General features: G+C 41.6%; 1 protein-coding gene across 2 annotated transcripts; it reads left to right on the top strand.

The window, feature by feature from the left end:
• Positions 1 to 232: 232 nt before the first annotated feature.
• On the top strand, positions 233 to 8,707 carry VGLL2 (vestigial like family member 2). Of its 2 annotated transcripts, XM_011364762.2 has the most exons (4): positions 267 to 1,057; positions 3,288 to 3,594; positions 5,678 to 6,229; positions 7,493 to 8,707. In XM_011364762.2, exons 1-4 carry the CDS (start codon positions 977 to 979, stop codon positions 7,531 to 7,533), a joined length of 981 nt encoding a protein of 326 aa, XP_011363064.1. In that variant the 5' UTR covers positions 267 to 976; the 3' UTR covers positions 7,534 to 8,707. The 2 variants fall into 2 exon arrangements, with proteins under 2 accessions (XP_023389142.1, XP_011363064.1); XM_023533374.1 differs by lacking the exon at positions 7,493 to 8,707 and having other exon boundaries at positions 233 to 1,057; positions 5,678 to 7,486.
• Positions 8,708 to 20,391: the final 11,684 nt, after the last annotated feature.

Genomic DNA, 20,391 nt, shown 5'->3' with positions numbered 1-20,391 from the left:
GAGCCAGAGGCGGGGCACTAGCTACACAGGCGGAGCGTGTTCGGGTGGAGCACATCAAAGAGAAAGGGGTGGGATCCGACACTAAAGGGGCAAAAGGACCGGCCTCTAAGTGGAATTGAGTAGGAGCTGGCAGCGGATGGATCGGGTCTGTGGAGGCGCATAGGAAGTGGAGCAGGGCAGAGGCTATAGGCTCCAGTCACTGCTATTTCCCCGCAGAGGGAGCTCCTGCATGCCCTGTACGGGTCCCTGGACTCCGTAGACATCTGTTTTAGATGACCGGGAGGTCCTAGGGGATTCCTGGGGATTGCGCAGTCCCTCCGGCACATCACCGGGAATTTGCCCCCACCGCGCCACCCCCGGAGGCACACACTTAACTCTACAGTGTGAGCCCGGGGCTCTCCTACAGGACCTTTCCCTACCACGCACCAACTTCCTCTCTCCAAGTGTAGGAGTCCCCATTCTCCCACCCCCACCCCCTCTTTCTGTCCCTCTCAGTCTCTCTCCGGCTTTAGCCTGAAAACTCCATACACCTCACGGCACAAAGCCTCAGGGCTCAAGCTTCCAGTTGCTCAGTTCGCTGCACGCTTGGCCACCGGGTAGCCCGGGGAAGCACACCCGCATCCCCTCAAGCCCTAATCCTTCGCTCCCCATTGGGCCCCCAGGCCCCCGCCCTCCTCCCATCCTCCTCTTTCTCTCGGCTGCCTGGGAGTGGCGTCAGCACGCCCGCCGGGCGTGGGGTTTAAATGCCCACTAGCGGGAGCCGGGACGCTTCTGTCCCGGAGCGCGGTCTGGGCTGGAATTGCAGGGGCGGGAGGGGAGCGTGCGAGCGGGATCCAGAGCCGCGGAGCGCGCTGCCCCTCGCTCCGCCGTGGATGACTCCGGAGCACCGGTCCAAGTACCGCCCATGCAGCATCCCTGCGCTCAACCGTCCGGGAGTTAATGATAAAACCCTTAACTGTCTCCGCTGCGGGGAGCCATGAGCTGTCTGGATGTTATGTACCAAGTCTATGGTCCTCCGCAGCCTTACTTCGCAGCCGCTTACACCCCCTACCACCAGGTACGTGTCTCTTCCGGGCCAGAACCTCGGAGACGGGTGGCGCGCCCCGGTTCTCGGAGCAAAGCCTGTAGCCCGAGGTCCACCGCGCCTCCGCGCAGGTCCCGGGCGTCCGACCCGCGGCAGGAGCCTCCAGGATGCCGGGATTGCCCGCGCTGCTACCGGCTAGATTGAGCTAACCCCTTTAGCTTGCCCGTTTGCTCTCTTGGGAAGGCAGCTAAACCCTGCTTTTGCTGGGAATAATTAGACGAGGTTTTGCTGGGAATAATTAGACGAGGATCGCGCCTGCTGGATTGTCTTAGTTTCTGTCCGCCTCTAGATTTATCCGAGCCTGAGCCCAATGCGGGTACGGGGAGATGGGAGCAAAAGATCACGCATATAAAACCAAACCTTGGTCCCAACAAATCAAAGGCCTGTCTCTATCTTTTTGTTTTGTGATCCAAAGACCCGCGTTCTCATCCGTACAAGCTTATATAAGGCATATATTTTATTTTTTCCATTTCAATTCTCAGGAGCTCAGGCCAGTTAATTCCAGAATCAAGGAATTCATTACAAAGAGTACCGCACGAAAGGCATCTGTTTTATAATCTTTGTTCTGCAAAGTTTTGAGGAGTATTATTGGGGAACGATTGACGGGACAGGGGTCAGCTTCATAGACAATAATACTTCAGCTTTCAAGAGCTTGAGGAGCTGAATAGGGCTGCCCTGCAGTCAACAAACCCACTTTTAAGAAGGCCGCTTAACCCCGGTTCTGCAAACTTAAGTTTTGTTTAAATATTTTTATTTCTCCTTTCTCTGGGCTGCGTCCGTTGAACAGTTCTTTACATTTCCTCAGTTGATGTAGTGGAAACTGAGGACACTAGTCCTGGAAAAGAACAAGACCGCATCGGGGAGGGGGTGCGGGTAGGAGGCGGGGCCAGGTTAGAAAGTGGGAGCCTGGAGTCCTGCTTCGAGAAAATTGAAATACACTGCTACCCGCAGTTCATGTTTTCATCTGTTTTGCTTGCAAATTCAAAATATCTATTCAGCTTTTGCTTCCCACCCCCCTCCTCTTTTTTAAACTTCTCGATCAGGAGTTTATTTGGTCTTAATATTAATTTTAGGAATCACCAGAGTACCTCATTGTAAGCCAAGTGGGAATGTGTTAGAAGTGGTGATATTGCTAAGTAACTCTTTTGGCTTCAGTGTCTAAGATGAGCTGCTTCTCATGCTGGGACTATTGCAAAGAGAGGTGGATTGTTTTTCTGTCTGTTTGGTCCTTTCTCCTCCCTGACCCTAGACCAATCTATTGCATTTCTGTATGGTCAGTCCCCCTTGGAAGCCATCTCTGCCTGCATAATGCTTTAACACTGCATTCAGTCCATTGATCATTTCTAAGAAAATGTTTTAAGTAGCTACACTTGGTTTTTTAAAATCACTATTGGACAGTCACAATTTACCCAGCCTCGCAGCCAACATCCTCTGCAGCTCCTTTTTATTACTTGTTTCCTCAACGTGCACAGAGATGGTGAGAGTGGAAATTCTCATAACCCATTGGTTTTTCTTCAATCTAAAGATCTCTTTTAAAAAGGAGAAAGACTTTTAAATAGTGTATGTGTGACTAAACAAATATCAACTTAGGTTTACTAAAATGATCCATGTCACTATGTTATTCCACCTTTTACTCCACACGATTCTGTCATAAGTGGAACTCTTTCAAAACTCTGCGGCATTTCTTTCTTTCCAATTTGCTTGTGTGGAGTGGATTTTTATATTTTCATGTTCTATCGTGAGGATGCTTATCCTGCATCTTGTGCATCTGTCTTGAATTCTCAAGCAGGGAACAATCAGGCCCTAACTGAACTTGGGTGCCCTTTACCCTTGGAGCCTGATTTAAAAATATATTTACCCTGAGTCTGACCCTGCGAGTTAAACTCCACTCATAACCTGGCTGCTTAGGCATCTTCTGGGACCTTCACCCTGATACATTCAAAGACCTTTCCCTATGGCCTGGCAGCATTTCTGGTGTGACAGAGGCACCAAGAAGGTAAACATGCCTCTCAATAAGCCCACTTTTGTAGGGATGCAGGTTGGGAGGCCTGCTGACTATGTAGGCTACCTTATTGAGCATGGGCTTAAGCACCCATGCCAATCGCCCCTTGGATACTTTAGGGATCAGATGAGGGAGTTCAGTCTAAACTCAATTTGCCATCTCTTCTGAAATTGACCTCTCTATTCTTCTCTCTTTGAGCAGAAATTAGCCTATTACTCCAAAATGCAGGAAGCCCAAGAGTGTAACACCAGCCCCAGCAACAGCAGCGGCAGCTCCTCCTTTTCCAGCCAAACTCCGGCCAGTATAAAAGAAGAAGAAGGCAGTCCGGAGAAAGAGCGCCCACCAGAGGCGGAGTATATCAACTCCCGCTGCGTCCTCTTCACCTATTTCCAGGGAGACATCAGCTCCGTGGTGGACGAGCACTTCAGCAGGGCCCTGAGCCAGCCTAGCAGCTATTCCCCAAGCTGTACAAGCAACAAAGCACCGAGGAGCTCGGGGCCCTGGCGTGGTGAGTATGGGGCTTCACTGGCAAAGGGGATAGAAGGCCCTCTCAACCTGGTATCCACCTAGAGAAGCTCAGTGAGAAGCAGTGGAAGGAATACTAGGTCTCAGAGAAGAGGTGAGGAGGGGAATTTAAGGGAGATAAGGATGTAGAAAGAGGATGGCCACAGGTCTAAGATCTCTCCTCCAAAAGGCAGAAGAGCAGAGCAGAGCAATGACCTAGAAAAAAAACACTATCCTTGGAATTGGGAGGCTTGGGTTTGCATGTTAACTCCTCTATGTCCTAGCAATATGACGTTGGGCGAATCTTTTAACCTCTTTGAGGTCATTCTATTTACTGGTCTCAAATTAGAATGATACTTGCCCTCTTAACTATCCCTGGAGATGGCAATAAGATAAACAGAAAAATCTATGGAAATGTGAGGTTTCCAACACTCCTCCAAGCCAGAAGGGAGGAGGATCTTCACATACTACAACTTTCAGGGCCCTTACCCCGTTCCTTAAAATTTACCCAGAAAGAAAAGTCACAGGTCCCACTGCAAGCAAAATCTCCTGAAGAATGTTTCCTGGAACCTACCTGTGCCATTTGTCAGGTTTCAGTTACTTGGGAAATCTTGAAGCAGAAAACATCTTTCAATAAGCAAACAAAGTAACAAAGAAATAAGAATGTAGGTAGAGCCAAAACATTTCTAAAGGTTTTCCCCCAAACACGTCCCTCTTTCTTGTTCTGCTCTTCCCACAAAGCCCACTTTACCCAGCCTGGGACAATGATTTCTTGGACAAGTCAATTAAATCTCCCTCCTATTCTGAAATCTCAACCTCCTTTTATTACCAAGACAAGGGTAGAGTTAATTATTTGGTAAACTTCTCACTAAGCTTTGTTTTTGATGTGTGCCAAGCTGGGAAATGAGGACTTTATTGTAAAAAGGAAGACATATTACATTTTTGAGGAAATGACAACCATCACTCTCTCTTTTTTTTTCTTGAGTCTGACAGTTTGTACAAGCCTTGCCTAGACAAGCTCCAAAAACATTAGTTTTAAATACAGAACATTCTTTATATTCTCCAGTCGACTAAATATTTTTAATAGGAAGACTGTTCATCACTTAAAATGCACTTTAAAAGTATTCTCTAGTCTGTGTGCCTATGCCTTCTGCAGAGATGCTCAATGAAGATCACTTGAATTAAATGTTCTTTTATCCCTCCCTCCTCACTAAAGGAAACAAATTTGATCTAAATGTTGTCCTCTTAAAATGCTTCTAAGAACTAGGGGTCAACAGCGATATTGACAGTAGCAGTAGCAGCAGCAGTAGTAGGAGTAACAGTGATAATAATAAAATTATTATAAGTGTGGCATCCCCACTTTGGTGCAGAAAGTTTGTTAATTAAAACTTAAAAGACCTTTCCCTTCCTGTCCCTCTGTGCAAGCAATACAGCTGCCCTTTTAGTATGTCTGGTTTACTCTTTCGATTTAGTTCTTGGAAAAGAATATATATATTTGAAAGAAGTTTTCTAGAAAGGAGGCTAATAATAGCAATACTTCGAAATATGTCGATGGACTTCCAGTCTATCAGAGGCACATTTTCTAGAGCAAGGGAGGCTGAAACGCGAGAGGAGGTGGTAGTGTGATCGCTAGGCGGCCAACTAGGAGTGGGAAGAGGTATCTTTAGCTTGAGGAGAGGCTGCGGGTTGGAAAAGGGAGACCGTGTCTGCTCCAACGCTGTGGAGGCAGCGTGGAGTGGGTGAAGTTCCCCGCGCCCCAAAACCCGGGCTGGAGGAGGAGGTCTATCCGCTCTTCCTTTCTCCGTCAGTCCCCGGGTTTATTCGCTGGTCACTTCTGCAAAATTCGAGGAAGCAGAGACCTCCTCTCAAAAAGATGCCCCCATTTTTTCGTGCCCTGACTTCAAATTCACAAGCTGCAGCCCCCTTAGAAAGACTCCGCCCCAAAGCCTAGGCTGCGGCTGCTTTTCCGTCCCTGGCCGGCCCTGCGTGTTCAGCTCTCCAGCGGCCTTGCGCGGTTCGCACTCGAGTCTCCTGGCGGTGACATGCTCCTTTCAACCTTTGCTCCCCTCCGGCTCGCCGGCCCGCAGACGGCTCCTTCCCGATGAGCCAGCGCAGCTTCCCCGCCTCCTTCTGGAATAGCGCGTACCAGGCGCCGGTGCCCGCGCCGCTGGGCAGCCAGCTTGCCGCCGCGCACTCGGAGATGCCCTTCGCCACCGCCGACCCCTACTCGCCCGCGGTGCTGCACAGCCACCTGCACCAGGGTGCGGCGGAGCCCTGGCACCACGCGCACCCCCATCACGCGCACCCGCACCCTCACCCTCACCCTCACCCTCACCCTCACCACCCCTACGCCCTGGGCAGCGCCCTGGGTGCCCAGGCCGCCGCCTACCCGCGGCCGGCAGCGGTGCACGAGGTCTATGCGCCGCACTTTGATCCGCGCTACGGACCGCTGCTGATGCCCGCTGCCTCAGGGCGCGCAGCTCGCCTCGCGGCCGCCCCGGCACCCGCGCCCGGCAGCCCGCCCTGCGAGCTCTCCGCCAAGGGCGAACCTTCCGGCACCGCTTGGGCCGCACCTGGAGGACCCTTCGCGAGCCCCACGGGGGACGTGGCCCAAGGTCTGGGCCTCAGCGTGGACTCAGGTAAGTCGGAGAGGGAGCTTGACAGACATAGGCCCCTCTTGTCCTATGCCTCACCCTGGACTGAACTCTGGACCCCCTTAGTTCTCTTTGGATACCCCAGTGACACTGTAGTGCGAACATCCGCATGGCGGGGTTGCGTTTCAGTAGACAGATGACTCTGTGCCATCTGTGGGAGCAAGATAAGAATGTAGGACCCTGCCGTACCCTGATCGGTAAATATTAGAGGACTTTAAAATTTAATAAAATTTTATTAAATTTGTTGGAAAGATTCTAGCTCTGCGCTGTTCAGTTCTGTAGCCACTAGCCACGTGTATCTGCTGAGCACTTGAAATGTGGCTAGGCCCTACTGGATGTCTCTATAAGTGTATAATACATTCTGGATTTAAAAACTTTGTCCCAAAAAATAGTAAAATTCATCTCCCTAATATTTTTATTGATTGCATGTTGAATTATTTTAAACACTGCATATTGGATGTATTGGGTTAAATAAAATATGTCACTAAGATTAATTTTCACCTGTTTCTTGTTACTTTCCTTCAATGTGGCTGCTAGAAAAATGTGGCTCCCATTGTGTTTTTATTGGACAGCGCTGATCTAGAGTAACTGCTAAGAGTAGTTTAAAATTCTCTACATCTTGGGGAAGGTGAGTCTTATTACCTAGTGACAATTATAAGGAAAGAAAAATACGACTCTGATATCAACTTAATTGCCAAATTAGATAAATCTCTTAAAAACGTAAAACTTAACTAGAATACGGTTTAAAAGATAATATTAAGTTTCTGACTTAAAGAGTTGAATTTGAAAGGTACATTCAAATAAGGGTTTACTTTTTTGCTTGCTTTAGTTTTAGGACAAATGAAAAAAATAGTTATAAATGCAATCTTTGGCATGTAGTCTTGCCCACTGCTCCTTCCGTCAGGTGAAGGTTTGACATTTCTGTTGACTTTGCTTTTACTTTCATTCATGCTCTTTAGATGAATTCTGTGACTTTCACAGTAAGACAGTGGTGTTTGTCTTTCTCTTTCCTTAAATATCTTGTGCCTTCCCTCTCCCACCCCTTTCTCTCCTCTCTCTCCTTTTCTTCTCCCTCTCTTTCTTTTATTTTCTCTCTGCTTTCAGGTTTGCAGCCTCAGGACAAAACCAAGGATCTGTACTGGTTTTAGACAACCCACCTTCTCCCCTGTAGGTCTCTGCCTAGCGCACTTGGTGACACTCAGAGCTGAATCGAGTGGGTTTGTAACAGCTTCTGATCTTGGTTTGCAGCTCGTCGTTATTCCCTCTGTGGTGCATCCCTCCTGAGCTGATCTGCTGACCCAGGGTTCCCCTTACCTTTCCCTTCCGACCAGCCAGGAGGCTCGGCAACTGTGCCTCTCACGTCAAGGATGAGGACACGGGGGAAGGCAGAGACTTCAAACTTCTCCGTGTGTCAGGAAAACCAAAACACATATCTCAGAAATTTCGTCTAAAAATAATTCTTTCTGCCAAAACAGCAGATCCGAAGACTCTGATTACATTTAACAGCTTTTGGACAAATCGCTGGAAGTATCTGTGGTGAGATCACTTAGGTGATATAAGATATTTTTGGAAGGAGGGAAAGAAAAAGAGACTTTTTGGTGTGAATATTTTTTATGCTGATGTGAATTATTTCATTAAGTAGTGTGATCATAGCACTACTGATGTCAGTATCTTCAGATTTAAAATGTTATTTGTATTTGCATTGAAGACTGTGGTAGAGAAGTAAAAAAGAAGCCAATTCCTTCTTCCTCACCTCTGTAGCCTCCAGCTCCCTTCCTACCCACTCCCTCCCTACCTCCGCCCCTGCCCCCCAGCCCCCCAGACAGACACAAAGACACACTTTTTCCTTTGGATTATGAACATGGAAGCCTCAGCCTGAATGTGAGTGGCAAGTGGCTTATCTGGAGCCACCTGCCCAAGTCTTATTGAAATGCAGCTGTTGTGGGACAACTGTTGAAAACTCCAGAAATACATCGACCAAGGTGGCACTTCCCAGTGTTTGGCACAACAATTGCAATTGCACTGGATATATTTTATATGTGTGTGTATATATATATCATATTTTTTACAAGGAACATTTTACGATGAAAGAAGAAACCCTTCTCTGCCTTCTCTCCCACAAATTCTGCCCCTTGTTCTAATCTCCTCTGGATAAAAAAAAAAAAAGCAACAAGAGACCCCAACTGTCTTCATGAAGAACTAGGAATCAGCACAAGGAGAAGGAATGTTCCATGGAGTCTCCGATACCTCGAATATTTTTCTTAGTCTCTATGGTCATGATTTGGTCACTTTAGTAGTGGGACAGGGAAAGGGGTCTGTGTGTGGGCAAAGCTAAAGGATATGAGGAAGAAGAAACAAACATTAAAGATAATCTGTTTACTACAAGGTCGCTGTGTTGTTTCATAAAAAGAAAATAAATGTCTTAGTTTTTCTCTAGAATAAAATAATTTATAGAAGATCTGATGTCAGAAAGTAATACTACTTGATATTTTGTGTGTGCATATGTGTGTGTGTATTATTTTCAGGAAAAGAATTATTCTTAAGTTCTAGACTCTTATGACAGTAGAGTTGTCAAGATAAAAAGTGTCTTTGAAATATTGGCTATCTTTATATTTTAATAAGCTAGGCTAAGAATCCAAACCTACCACTAAAGGAAAAAAAAGATTACTAAGAAATTAATGGTTTTCTCTTTATTTCCTCATGACACCAAAGTTACTCATGTATCTCATTGAGGGAGATATTTTGTGTTATGCCTAAATTGCCCTTTAGATTGTTAAAGCATAAAAATATTAGTTCAAATCTTGACCTTCATTTGAACATGAGAGGCAAATATAATTTATCTTGAATAATAGTCTCAAGAGTTGGGGGAAGTTAAGGGACCTTACTCAGCATGGCTTAGCAAAGTTACTCATCATGTCTTCTTCCTATCATGTTGGTAGCTGTGATGTAGATTATGATCATTACAAGGGCCTATTATTGTTTTTGCTCAGATGGAAGGTACTATATTATTATACTGCACTAGATGTGATAATAGTAGTAACAACTAATGTTAATTACTTATACACCAGACACTAGTCTGAGGGCTTTCTATATAGGTCAACTCATTGAACCCTCATAAAAAAATTTTTATATTTATTATTATGATCCCCTTCTTATTGACAAAAATCTGAGGCTCGCAGAGGAGAAATAATTTTCCCAGTCATGTAGTTAGTAAAGTGGTAGAGCCAAGATGTCAACCCAGACAGCCTGGGTACAGAGACTACACTGTTATCCACTGCAATAACTGCCTGTCCACTTCTGACTTGTCTTTGGCTTCTCAACTTTGGACTTAATTTCTCCTCCCTAATCGATGGATAAGGAGGGGGAGAGGCAGGGCAGCAAAGACTGACACACTGTAGAACTTATAGAATCCCAGGTCTCAAAGGAACACTCATAGGACATTGTCCAGACTCCTTTGTTAGATTTCACTACCTGTAGACCAGTCACTCAGTTGAAGATTTCCATTCTTCTCCAAGAGGGAATTATTATTGCTTCTCTTATTAATTCATTTTAGTATTTAATTAGCCTTCACTGCTCTGAAGCTCTTCACAGCCAACCAAACCAAGTTGTATAAGAGTTAGCCTGAGGTTTGGACTTTGAAGCAATAACTAAAATTAACTTTGGACTTCTCTGTGGATTTTTTTAATCCATGTTCCATTGGCATGGATTACTGCAGCATACAAGCATAAATAAAATGCATTAAGTTCCAGCTTTTTAGAAGTTGCCACTGATTATGCAGTGAAAACAGAAAGCACAGCAGTGCATCCTTTGCTAGACATCTCCAAGTAGTCCTCAGCGAAAAAAAAAAAAAAAAAAGGCTCTTTATCTGTGTCCTACCTGCACCTGTAGTGGCACTTTCAAGTTTTCTGATTGGAGCCTACAGGGAGCATTTTTCCCAGCCATGAGGTTCTGATTACTGAAACCACTCTCCTGAACTGCATCTAACCTGAATATCAGGTTGCTGGTGAGGAGACTCATTCACTGGAACTGGCCTTTGGGGCAGTCCTGAACAGACCATCCAGAGTGTTGAGTCGGGGTCCAGTGACATGGCCCATAGGACACATGGAGCAGAGCATTTCCATACACGTTACATGTTCCTAAAGTAGAAATGCAAGATGACTTAGAACTGTAATGATTCAGTCCTGTGTAATAGCATCAAAGAGAACGTTGGTGAACCAATAGCCCTAGCTGACATTCTTTAGGCCCACCAAGTCAGGCAAAATACGAAGTCCCATGCTTGTCTTGCTCATATTCATGAAACTATGCAGATTAGAGAAGATTCCAGTAGTTGAAAAAAAGAGGACAGGTAAGGAAATGAGACTAGAGAAAAGGATGACAAGAAAAGGCAAACATGACGTTTTTACATACATTACACCTGGTTGGGGGCCTGTGAGAAGATTACAATCTCCTCTAAACATCCCGATTGGCACTGGTATCCTCATCCACAGTTTTTCCTTTGTACTTGGCCTCAGCTGGGGGAGAGGTGATGAAAAGGGGAGAGACAGCTCTCTGCCACCAAGTAATCCTTTTGCCGATTGCCCTCTGGCTGAGAACTCAGTCACCCAACTACAGGGAACTCTATCTGTTCTACTCCTTTAGTTTAAAGGAGTTGCCATCCTGTTTCATTTCCCCTTTGAAGTTCTATTTCAATGGGTGGCAAATTCTAGCAATGACTTAAGATTGACTTGGGCCTGGATAGGAGGGAGGGTGGGGGTGGTGGGTTTTGAGGCTCAGACTCCCTGGCTGGAAGCTTCTCTTGCCACTCTTTCTGGCTAAGTACTGAATTTTTCTCTGCCCTTTTACATCAGAGAGAAACAACTGTTAATGTAACCTTAACCTCCAGTCTGTTTGAAATCACAAACCCTGCCTCGATATGCAGGCACCCATACATCTATCAAAATAAACAAGAGGCTCTTTTTTGTAAGCACTTTGCTTTTGTTACTTTAGAGTTCAAGGAGATAAAAAATAAAATGTAGACAAGCTGCTTTCCATATAAATGCCATTCCCATAAATTGCATTTTAAAATGTAATTCATTAGGTGTCAAAGCATGGAAGAAAAATTGTAGGATATCTGAAAATACTTAAAATAAATGAAACAAAAACATGAGATTCCTTTTATAAAGCTGCTTTAACATTAAGTCTGTTGATAATTTGCATGCAAATAATTCACATTTTGATTGAACTCGTCAAAATCTTTGCTCTATAGATTCCATTCTTCCTTGCAAGATTTTTAGGATTTATTATTCATTGCCTATTACATATTCCTGAAATCTGGAGAAAAGAAATAACATAAAAGCAGCATAGTTAATGCAGCTGCTGTTTGTACATAACTGAAATTTTGATATTTACATAAACAACAGGGTTAAGTAAAAATAAATTTCACATTTTCTCAACACCAGCTCTCCCTCATCTCCCATGAATAAATGAAGCTCTAATAATACAAGTACAGTATCCACACAATAGAATCTATCTACAAATATCTCACACACACACACACACACACACACACACACACACACTGGTGCAGGCCTAAAGAGAAATCAGAGACACCGAGCCCGCAGACAGGCACAGACATAAATGATTATTCTCACTTGACAGACCAACTGTACTGCTCTTTCCTTCTATTTCATTCTAGCCCCAGAGGGCTGGATCAGGAGAAAGACACTTGATAGCTGCTGTTTCAGTGGTTGAAATATTTGTGAAGTTAACGCATAATCTGAAAGCAGAAGCTAATAAATTATAGGGTGCTAATTGGAACTGGAGTGGAGTTGTCAATCATGATATCCTAAACACAGAGAGACCCTCATAACCTAAAAAGGCAAGGCAGCCTTCAGGAACAGCTCCCATTCGTTTCCAGCCTTGACTTCCAATCCAGCAGAAACATTGCATACAGAGTGGCCACTGGCAGAGTCGGCAGAGGTGATTCTGCTAATCAAAGCTCACTTTAAGAAGACAAATTTGCTTTTAGGGGGAAAGATAATTCTACTGAAGAATTAATGTTTTGAGAAGCATATTTTTTAGAGAAATATATACTGAATCGACTAGAAATGTTTTGGCAAAACATTACCTTTTATTTGGAATTTTTCACTTTAAAAAACAAGTTTGATTCAATAAGAATCAAAAGTTCTCCACGAAATAGTCTCATGTCTACTTCAAATTACAGTATTTCTATGAGATTTTCAATATACTCTTATAAAGCTAAGCTCTTGAAAACAAAAATAAAATGTCCAAATTTCCTCTGCTTTACTGGAATTCATTTATTTCACCTAGAAAAGCAGCAGCAGCATATTTCTTATTGCTTCATTTTGTTCTTAGAATCTTCTAGTAAGCTCTCATTCAGCTTATCTCTCAGCGTTTCAAAACAAAGTGATTTTGCTCAAACTCTCCTCCATTGTCATCATTATTTCCATCTCCTATCAAAACAGCACAAATGAGTAAATATGTAATCATCATTACATATGAGACATTTAGATGAAAGGTAAACTAAACTTTGGAAGACAGAACTAAAAAAATTAGTTTTCTGAATCCTAATCAATAATTGCATAACTCTAATGATCTAGTTACCAATTAGAAATTTTAATCAACATTTATCTTTAGAGTACATTAGTCTTTATGTGTATTTACAACCACTAAAATATTCCATTTACCTTATAATTTGGAAGTTTCTTTAGAATATTTCAAATATCTTCACTTAGGAAAAGCAAATTAGGTACCTTAAAATTCTAAACACACACTTGCTCAAAACAACAATTATAATTAATGGGAATATCATGAGCTTCTTTCTTTTCCCACTAATTCTCATTACTATAGGCTTGCCCTTACTTTTGGCAACTACATTTTTGGCCCTGTTCTCATAATTGTATGATTGAGAAATGGTATGGAAAACAAAACAAAACAAATTTTGTTATTGGTGTTTATTTTTTCTAGGTACAATCCTATTTATATTTTCTTCTCGTGCATTTTACCCAAGTGTAATCTATCCCAGAAAACAACTGGATATTTCTTCCTTTAGTATCATGTGATTTTTTTTTCATTATACCTGCTTTTATGTAGAATTTTTTGATGTATCTGGAAGTACTGCCTGAAAGTTCAATGCTATTAGGATTATTCCACCTTTGTGGAGTGTGAAATCTCTTTTTCACCTCAGGCAATTTCTCTTTCACTCTCAGAAACTGAGAGAAGGTCATTGACAGACAGATTCTGGTAAAAAAAAAAAAAAAACATAGAGAACAGAGCTTATGATATTTGTTCTTCCCTTGTTCAAAGACTTCTTCTAAAAACACATTTCTACTTGTATCTTTTTAAAGGAGTAAGAAAAGGATTAGAAAAATGTCAGCCTTATATCCTGAGGGAAAACCATGATGACGTTGTATTTAATTAGAATTGGTGAGAAGGAAAATTATTCACAATTTTACACTTAACAGTTCCAAACTATCAAATTAATAAATAAAAAATGATAATACTGGTACTATCATCTGGCATTGAAGTCTGGGATATATGGTTATTTTATATTTAAGAAATATTGTGATAAATAGGACTGAAAAATTTTAAATCTACCATTGGGATACTGCCATCTCCCTTTTTATTCTTGAGATATAAAGTGTATTGAAACTATAAAAAAATAAACAATGTTTCACAACTATAAAGTGAAGCAAGCTGTGGGTAATATTGGCTATGGGTTTTAGGAGAATAAGACAGAGTGTAGGTACCACTGAATCTCCCCATGTCACAGAACAGAAACAAGGCAAGACATTAAATTAAAATGAAACAAAATTATATAGTTTAATAGTTTATATTTTTCAGATTATAAAAGCTTTTGACTATATTTTTTACTGCTATTTTAGAGTGCATATTTAACTTTTGTCACTGCCTTTATTAGAAGAATTTCTAATTCAAACTCAGTAATTACTCTTTACTCCCCTTCTTACTATAAACAGAAAAGTTCTAAAAGTGACATTATAGAAAATGCTTTGCATGTTGTCTTTTCATTTCCTGATCTGGTCCTTGTGCTTTCTTGTCCTGTGTGTCTATAACAATGTTCAGAATAAAATCAGAACTATCCGGACTCAGTCTTCAGAAGGACATCAAGCTCATCATCAGACAATACCAGCACACTATCTAGAAATTACCCAAGTACCTAAACACGATTCTTCTAGTTGACTGTTACTCTGGAATAGAGCAGTCTGCAATATTTGTCTCATATTCCATAGAAGGTTCCTTGTAAATTCCTGCCTCCTACTGTATTAGAGAACCTTCACCCTAAGTGCCCTTATCCAAATGCTATCTATTCTTCAAAGTCTAGCTTAAGATCTACCTCCTCCACAAAGCCTCATCTCCACACCAGGCACAGAGAGTGGTCTCACTCTTATCAGAACTTGTAACTTCTACCATCTATACCACTTACTTGGCATTTATTACATAACGACTTGTGACACAAGTTCAGGATTTAAGAGGTTGCCCTGAAGTTCATCTTGTTCACTTGTGACTTACAATACTCTTTACCCTTAACTAGGCAGTAAGTACATTGAGCAGGTACCACTAACTGTTGTGGGGAAAAACATACACACACAAATTGTTGCACTTAATTTTTAAATTTTATTATGTACAAACCAAGGCAAAATATAGGTTGATTTGAGTTTTAGACTACAAGTTAAAAAAAGAAAAACTGTCTGAATGCCTGCTTCAGTGAAGAAAATCTTATTAAAAGGAGTGTGGAGAGGTTCTGTCACTTTTAGTAGGAGCCAAATAGTGTCAAATATCCTTTTCCTGCACTTGTATCCAGATCCTCAATCTCTGTCTTCTGTTCAAGGACATCCACTTCAACAATTATCCTCTCTTATTCTTGTATCATTACTTTCCCCTCTTCACTGGATAATTCCCGTTAACATAAAACAGGCTGTAATATTTCCTATTAAAAAAAAAAAGCCTCCTTGACCCCATTACTCCAGTTACTAACTCATCTCTCTGTTCCTTTTAAATGGAAAAATGCCTTAAGGGAATCATCTTCTTGCTCTCCCCACTTACTTTTCCATTTTCTCTTATATCTACTCTAATTTAGCTTCCACCACACACACACTTGTCAAGGCCATCAGCTCCATATGAAAATCAATTTTCAGTAGTCCTTTTACTTGTCTCATTAGTTAAGATATCCTGATAAACAGATACCAAGACACATACCATGCACACGAGGCCTTATTCATATGTTCTAGCAAAAATACTACATCTGGCATAGCAACTGCCACCAGGACTACATTCTCCAGGATTCACCCAGTTTCTATAGTGCTCTGGTGAATTAAATGGAGATACAGAAACCATAAACCCCACCACCTTCAGATCTTTAATGGTGGCACTAATCATTGTCATCCTCCTGGGATTTTATTTTTTACTGACTATTGCTGGCCAGAGGAGAGAAGGGAGGAGGTCAGTAGTTTCAGAGGTTTCCACTTGGCCTTCCACACCATGATATATTTTAAGCCACAAGCCAAGCATCCAATGATCCAATCACTAAGTACGTTGATCCAAATCACACATTTGAAGAGTAGGGAAATGACCACTGTTGGGGCCATGGACCCAATGGACACATTGTAGGTTAGACTTTAGCCAAAACTCAATTAATATCTGGCTCCATAAACCCCACTCTAACGGAAGTAGGCTACGATGATGCTTCAGGTCTCTGAAAACCAGTGTCAACTGAGATCCTGTGTCCAATAGTCTGAGGTGCCTGGGAATTTCCCCTTCCCCAAGACACAATCACTAAAGGAACTGGCCATAGTTCCTGTAGGGGAAATCATTACAATATATACTATAATGCTGTTACTTTCTACCTAGGATCTGTCCACTTTTTCAGTCAATGGGTTATGGATCTGAAAATGCTCAGATCTAGGATTTGAGCAAGGATCAAGGATCATAGGATTTGAGCAAGGAGCAAGGATCATAATTTTTATTGGAATGACCACACCAGCCTCCTCCTCCTCCTCCATTTTTGCCGTTTTCTGATTGTAGATGTTAAACTAGCTGCCAATCTGTTTTGCCCTAGGAACAACATGCTTTTTAAACCATCTCCATAACTTTCTATGGTCAATCCCATTGACTGCCTCTCCATCATTATATGGATGGGACTCCTCGGGCTCCTAGTGCAGACATTTAGCCCCCATTATTTCAAGGCTGTGTCTTGCCCATGGATGTTAACAAACCCACATCTGGATGGCCTCTTCTACCATCAGCTCTGGCTTGCAAAGCAGGCTATCACTGAGTAGTAGGAAGAATGGAAGTTACCACTTATGGAGAAGGCTGCAGGAGAGAGGATTCATTTTGAGAGGTGGGGTGGCAATGAGAGGTTCAGTTTGGGATATGTTAGTTTTGAGATGATTGTTAGAGATCCAAGGGGAGAAGCTGAGTATGAAGTTGGAGAGGGGATTAAGAGGTGTCCAGGATGAAGAGTCATCAGCATGTAGATGAGGCTAAAACTAGCCATGAGCTTAGATCTACTTAACCAGTAGTAAATTAAATAAAGAGGAAGTCCAAGGATTAAGGCCAGAGTCATTCCCATGTTTGGACATTGGGGAGCTGAGGAGAGACCTACAAAGAAGACTAAGAAGGAAGGGTTTAAAAAGTAGTAGGAAAATCAAGAGAGATTGGAATCCTGGAAGGCAAGTGAACAAAATGTTTGAAGGATAGATTTATGAATTGTGTCAAATGTTATTCACAAGTATGGTAACCATATGTCCTAGTTTGCCTGGGATAGTCCTAGTTTATGTCACACAGTTCTTGATTATTTTTTAGCTTACGACGCCTGCATAATTGGACCTCCAGTAACATTCTCTCCTCCCTCACTTTACTCCTGATCTTATTGGTGCTGTTCCTTATGCAGGCCAAGCATGTTTGCATCTCAGGGAGGGCTTTTGAAGTTACTTTATCTTCTACTACATATTCTTATGACCCATTCTTTTACTTATTTCAGGTCTTTCCTAAGTATCTCTTTATCAGAGTGGCCTTCCCTGGCTACCCTATGTTAAATAGCAACTACTCTCTCTCTCTCTCTCTCTCTCTGTCTATATCTTGTCCCTGATACCTATTTCTATTAACTGTCAGCATCCTCTGTCATGCCATATATGTAATTTTTGTCAGATGCATTTTGTTTATTTATCATGTCTGCTTCCCAACTAGAATGCTAGAAAGAGACCTCCATCATGGCAGAGACTTTGCTGTATTTATTACTCTATTCCAAGTGCCGATACTTCCTGCATAGTAAGCACTCAATAAATATTTATTGTGAAAGAATGAATGAATGTGTAGATCTACAAGGGAGTGGTAAACCAGAGCTAATTCATCCTAAGAGTTTTTGTTTGTTTGTTTGTTTTTGTTTTTGTTTTTGCAGCTATTAGGAATTTTTAATGATAAGGGGGAAAACATATGCTATCATGTTAAGTGGAAAAAAAAAAACAAAACTAGGAGAGATACAATTACTCCTCCCATGACAATAAGCTCACATTTAAGAAGAAAATAAAACAAAAAGCTGGAAGAAAATATCTTAAAATACTCACAATAGAATTTGGGTGGTATATTTTGGACCCTTGAGTCTTCTTGTTGTGAAAAACCCTATAAAGACTAGGTAGGTAATCTGATTCAGGCACCCCATAGCCCTGACCAACTGTTAGACTGGTTTTATTTTACCAAGAGGAGAGGATCAAAGAGAAGTATACCTAAAATTTAACCTATCTCCATAAAGGCCATTCTGAGGATAAAAGGTGGGTTTGAGACAGGGGAGAAACTGATAATGATAAAATAAATTTTTGCCTCTTTTAGCATATGTTCACCACCATTTCAAGGGCTTCCAGAATTTCAGGTCCTATCTAAGTCTGATCTTAATCTCAAAGCAGTCCTCCAACTTCTATAGTCTGTCTAGGTCTTGGGACATGACTCAGCATCAAAAGAATCCTTTTGAATCCCCTTTGGCATTAGACCAATTTTCTGGCATTCCTCCTATGAGCTACAAGTGAGGACTTGTGCAATGTGTTAAAAAAGGATGATGAGAAAATCAGCCAATTAATCCATTAAACATGAATACCTACTTTGACTTAGAGAAGATACAAAGGGTTAGAAGACACCACCTGATCTTCAGAAAGCTGGAACTTCACTTAAGTAGGTACAATAACATAGAAATAGGATGGAATTACATGTAGTTACTTCCAAATGAGGAGTAAAGACAAGAAAGGCAACAGTAATTCTGAGAAGGGAAAGGGAAGAAGGTTAGGGACAAGCTTTTCTAAAAAACTGGAATATACTCCGATCCTAAAGAATGAGTGAGATTTAGATAAGCAGAGAATGGGTGAGGAGATTTCAACAGGACAGGGAAAACTGGAATAGATAAGCCACATAGAGTATATCTGGGGCCAGGGATGGGCTCTTTTCTCAAAGACATGTTCAATAAAGCTTTTTTATCAGAATTATATCAACATGTTAATTTTACCTAGGTAAATTTTTGTTCAGTTGGCAATGTTAAATCATGAACAATGTATTTTTATTTTCAACTTACACACTTTCCTTATGGATTATTACAACTCCTTGAACAACTTAAAGTGAAGATTAGATTTATTCATCAACTTTTGTATATTTTGTTTTGTTTTTTTTTACCAATTATAGCTTCTGCCTTTGGGAGTCATTATTTCTCCCAAGTCTAATATTACCAGGTCATATTTTGCAGATAAAAAATTTGTCAATAAGATTCTGTACCTCTGTTACATTTCAGTGAAAAACACGTTTTAACAAGTACCATTTTTAGCCACTGCCAATTTTCTTCCTCTTGACTACAAAATCTAATTTTCACAAATTAACTTATAAGTTAACTTATAAGTTTTTAATATTACCAGTCATTTGTATTTTTAAAATTACCTTTATCTGTAATAAATTTTACCTGTGAGATTTGAGCCACTATTTTATTTAGCATTACATATTTCTACCAATATTATTTATTATGAGTTATAAAAAAGACTACTAATCTGCACTTACATTTTAGCTGAAACATGATATTTTATGGGCTGTTCTCAGATATTCTATAGATTTATTTATTGTTCAAAGTGTAATGTAAAAGCATTGTACTAAAAATCCAATTCTACATACTTCTGATCTCTTTGTGTTTTTCAGAATAAAGGTTCATAGCACTGGCACAGCAAAAGTCCTGGTAGCAAGCAACAGAAACCGACTCTGGCAGATTTAACATTTATTAAAAGGATATAGGGGTAACTCACAGAATCCCTGGGAGGGCTTGAGAACCAGACTCCGGCCGGAAGCAATGGCTAGAAGCAGACAGCAGAACCGGTCAGTCTGGTTACCCCAGCTGCCAGAGGCACCAAACTGCAGACTCTGCTCTGCCAACTGTGTTGGCCCTGGACTCTGCAGTCCTGCCAGACCAACTGCAGTTGCCACCATCACCAGAAAGACTTGCTGTGATCCCTGTTTCTCTGCATCCTCAGCTCTCAATTAGAAGCCTGTGGTAGATGTGTCTGTGTGGTGGGGGCCAGGTCACCTGCCTGCGTTCTTGCAGCAAGGGATCCTGGAGGAGCAAATGGAACACAGTTCCTACCCAGAAGATGAAGGTAGAGGAATTCCCTAAAACAGGAAGGGGTATCATATGCTAGGCTATCAAAAAGAATGATAAATGCCCTTTACAGGGTCAGAATAACAGAGAAAATATCCTGTCTTGTTCAGTGGAATTACAAATGTGGCAGAGTAGCCACAAATCCTGGATCTTTACTTGGAGGTTGTTCACCACAGAATACATGGACTTCCCTGCATTCTTCACCATACAGCCAATAATCTGTGAAGATTCTCAGACAGTAGGCAAGTTTTAAAATGAACTAAATTATCCGAGGTAGAAGTAGATATGTGTCCCTCTTTCGTGGTAGATTTTCGCAAATGTTAGAATCAAAATGTTTTCTGTATATCTAGCAAGCATCCTGTATGCTGCAACTGAATAACACCCAGAATGCTTTCATTAGTGTTGCTATTAGAGCAGTTGAGGCTTTCAGATTTAAATGAGTAGCTGCAAAAAAAAAAAAAAAGAAAAAAGAAAAAAAATTTGCTTAAAATCATAGTGTTTCTCTGAAGAA

This window comes from Pteropus vampyrus, unplaced genomic scaffold (assembly GCF_000151845.1).
Source record: "Pteropus vampyrus isolate Shadow unplaced genomic scaffold, Pvam_2.0 Scaffold101, whole genome shotgun sequence".
NCBI lineage: Eukaryota > Metazoa > Chordata > Mammalia > Chiroptera > Pteropodidae > Pteropus > Pteropus vampyrus.
The sequence above is the reverse complement of the archived record's forward strand: the minus strand, read 5'-3'. Positions and strand labels throughout refer to the sequence as shown.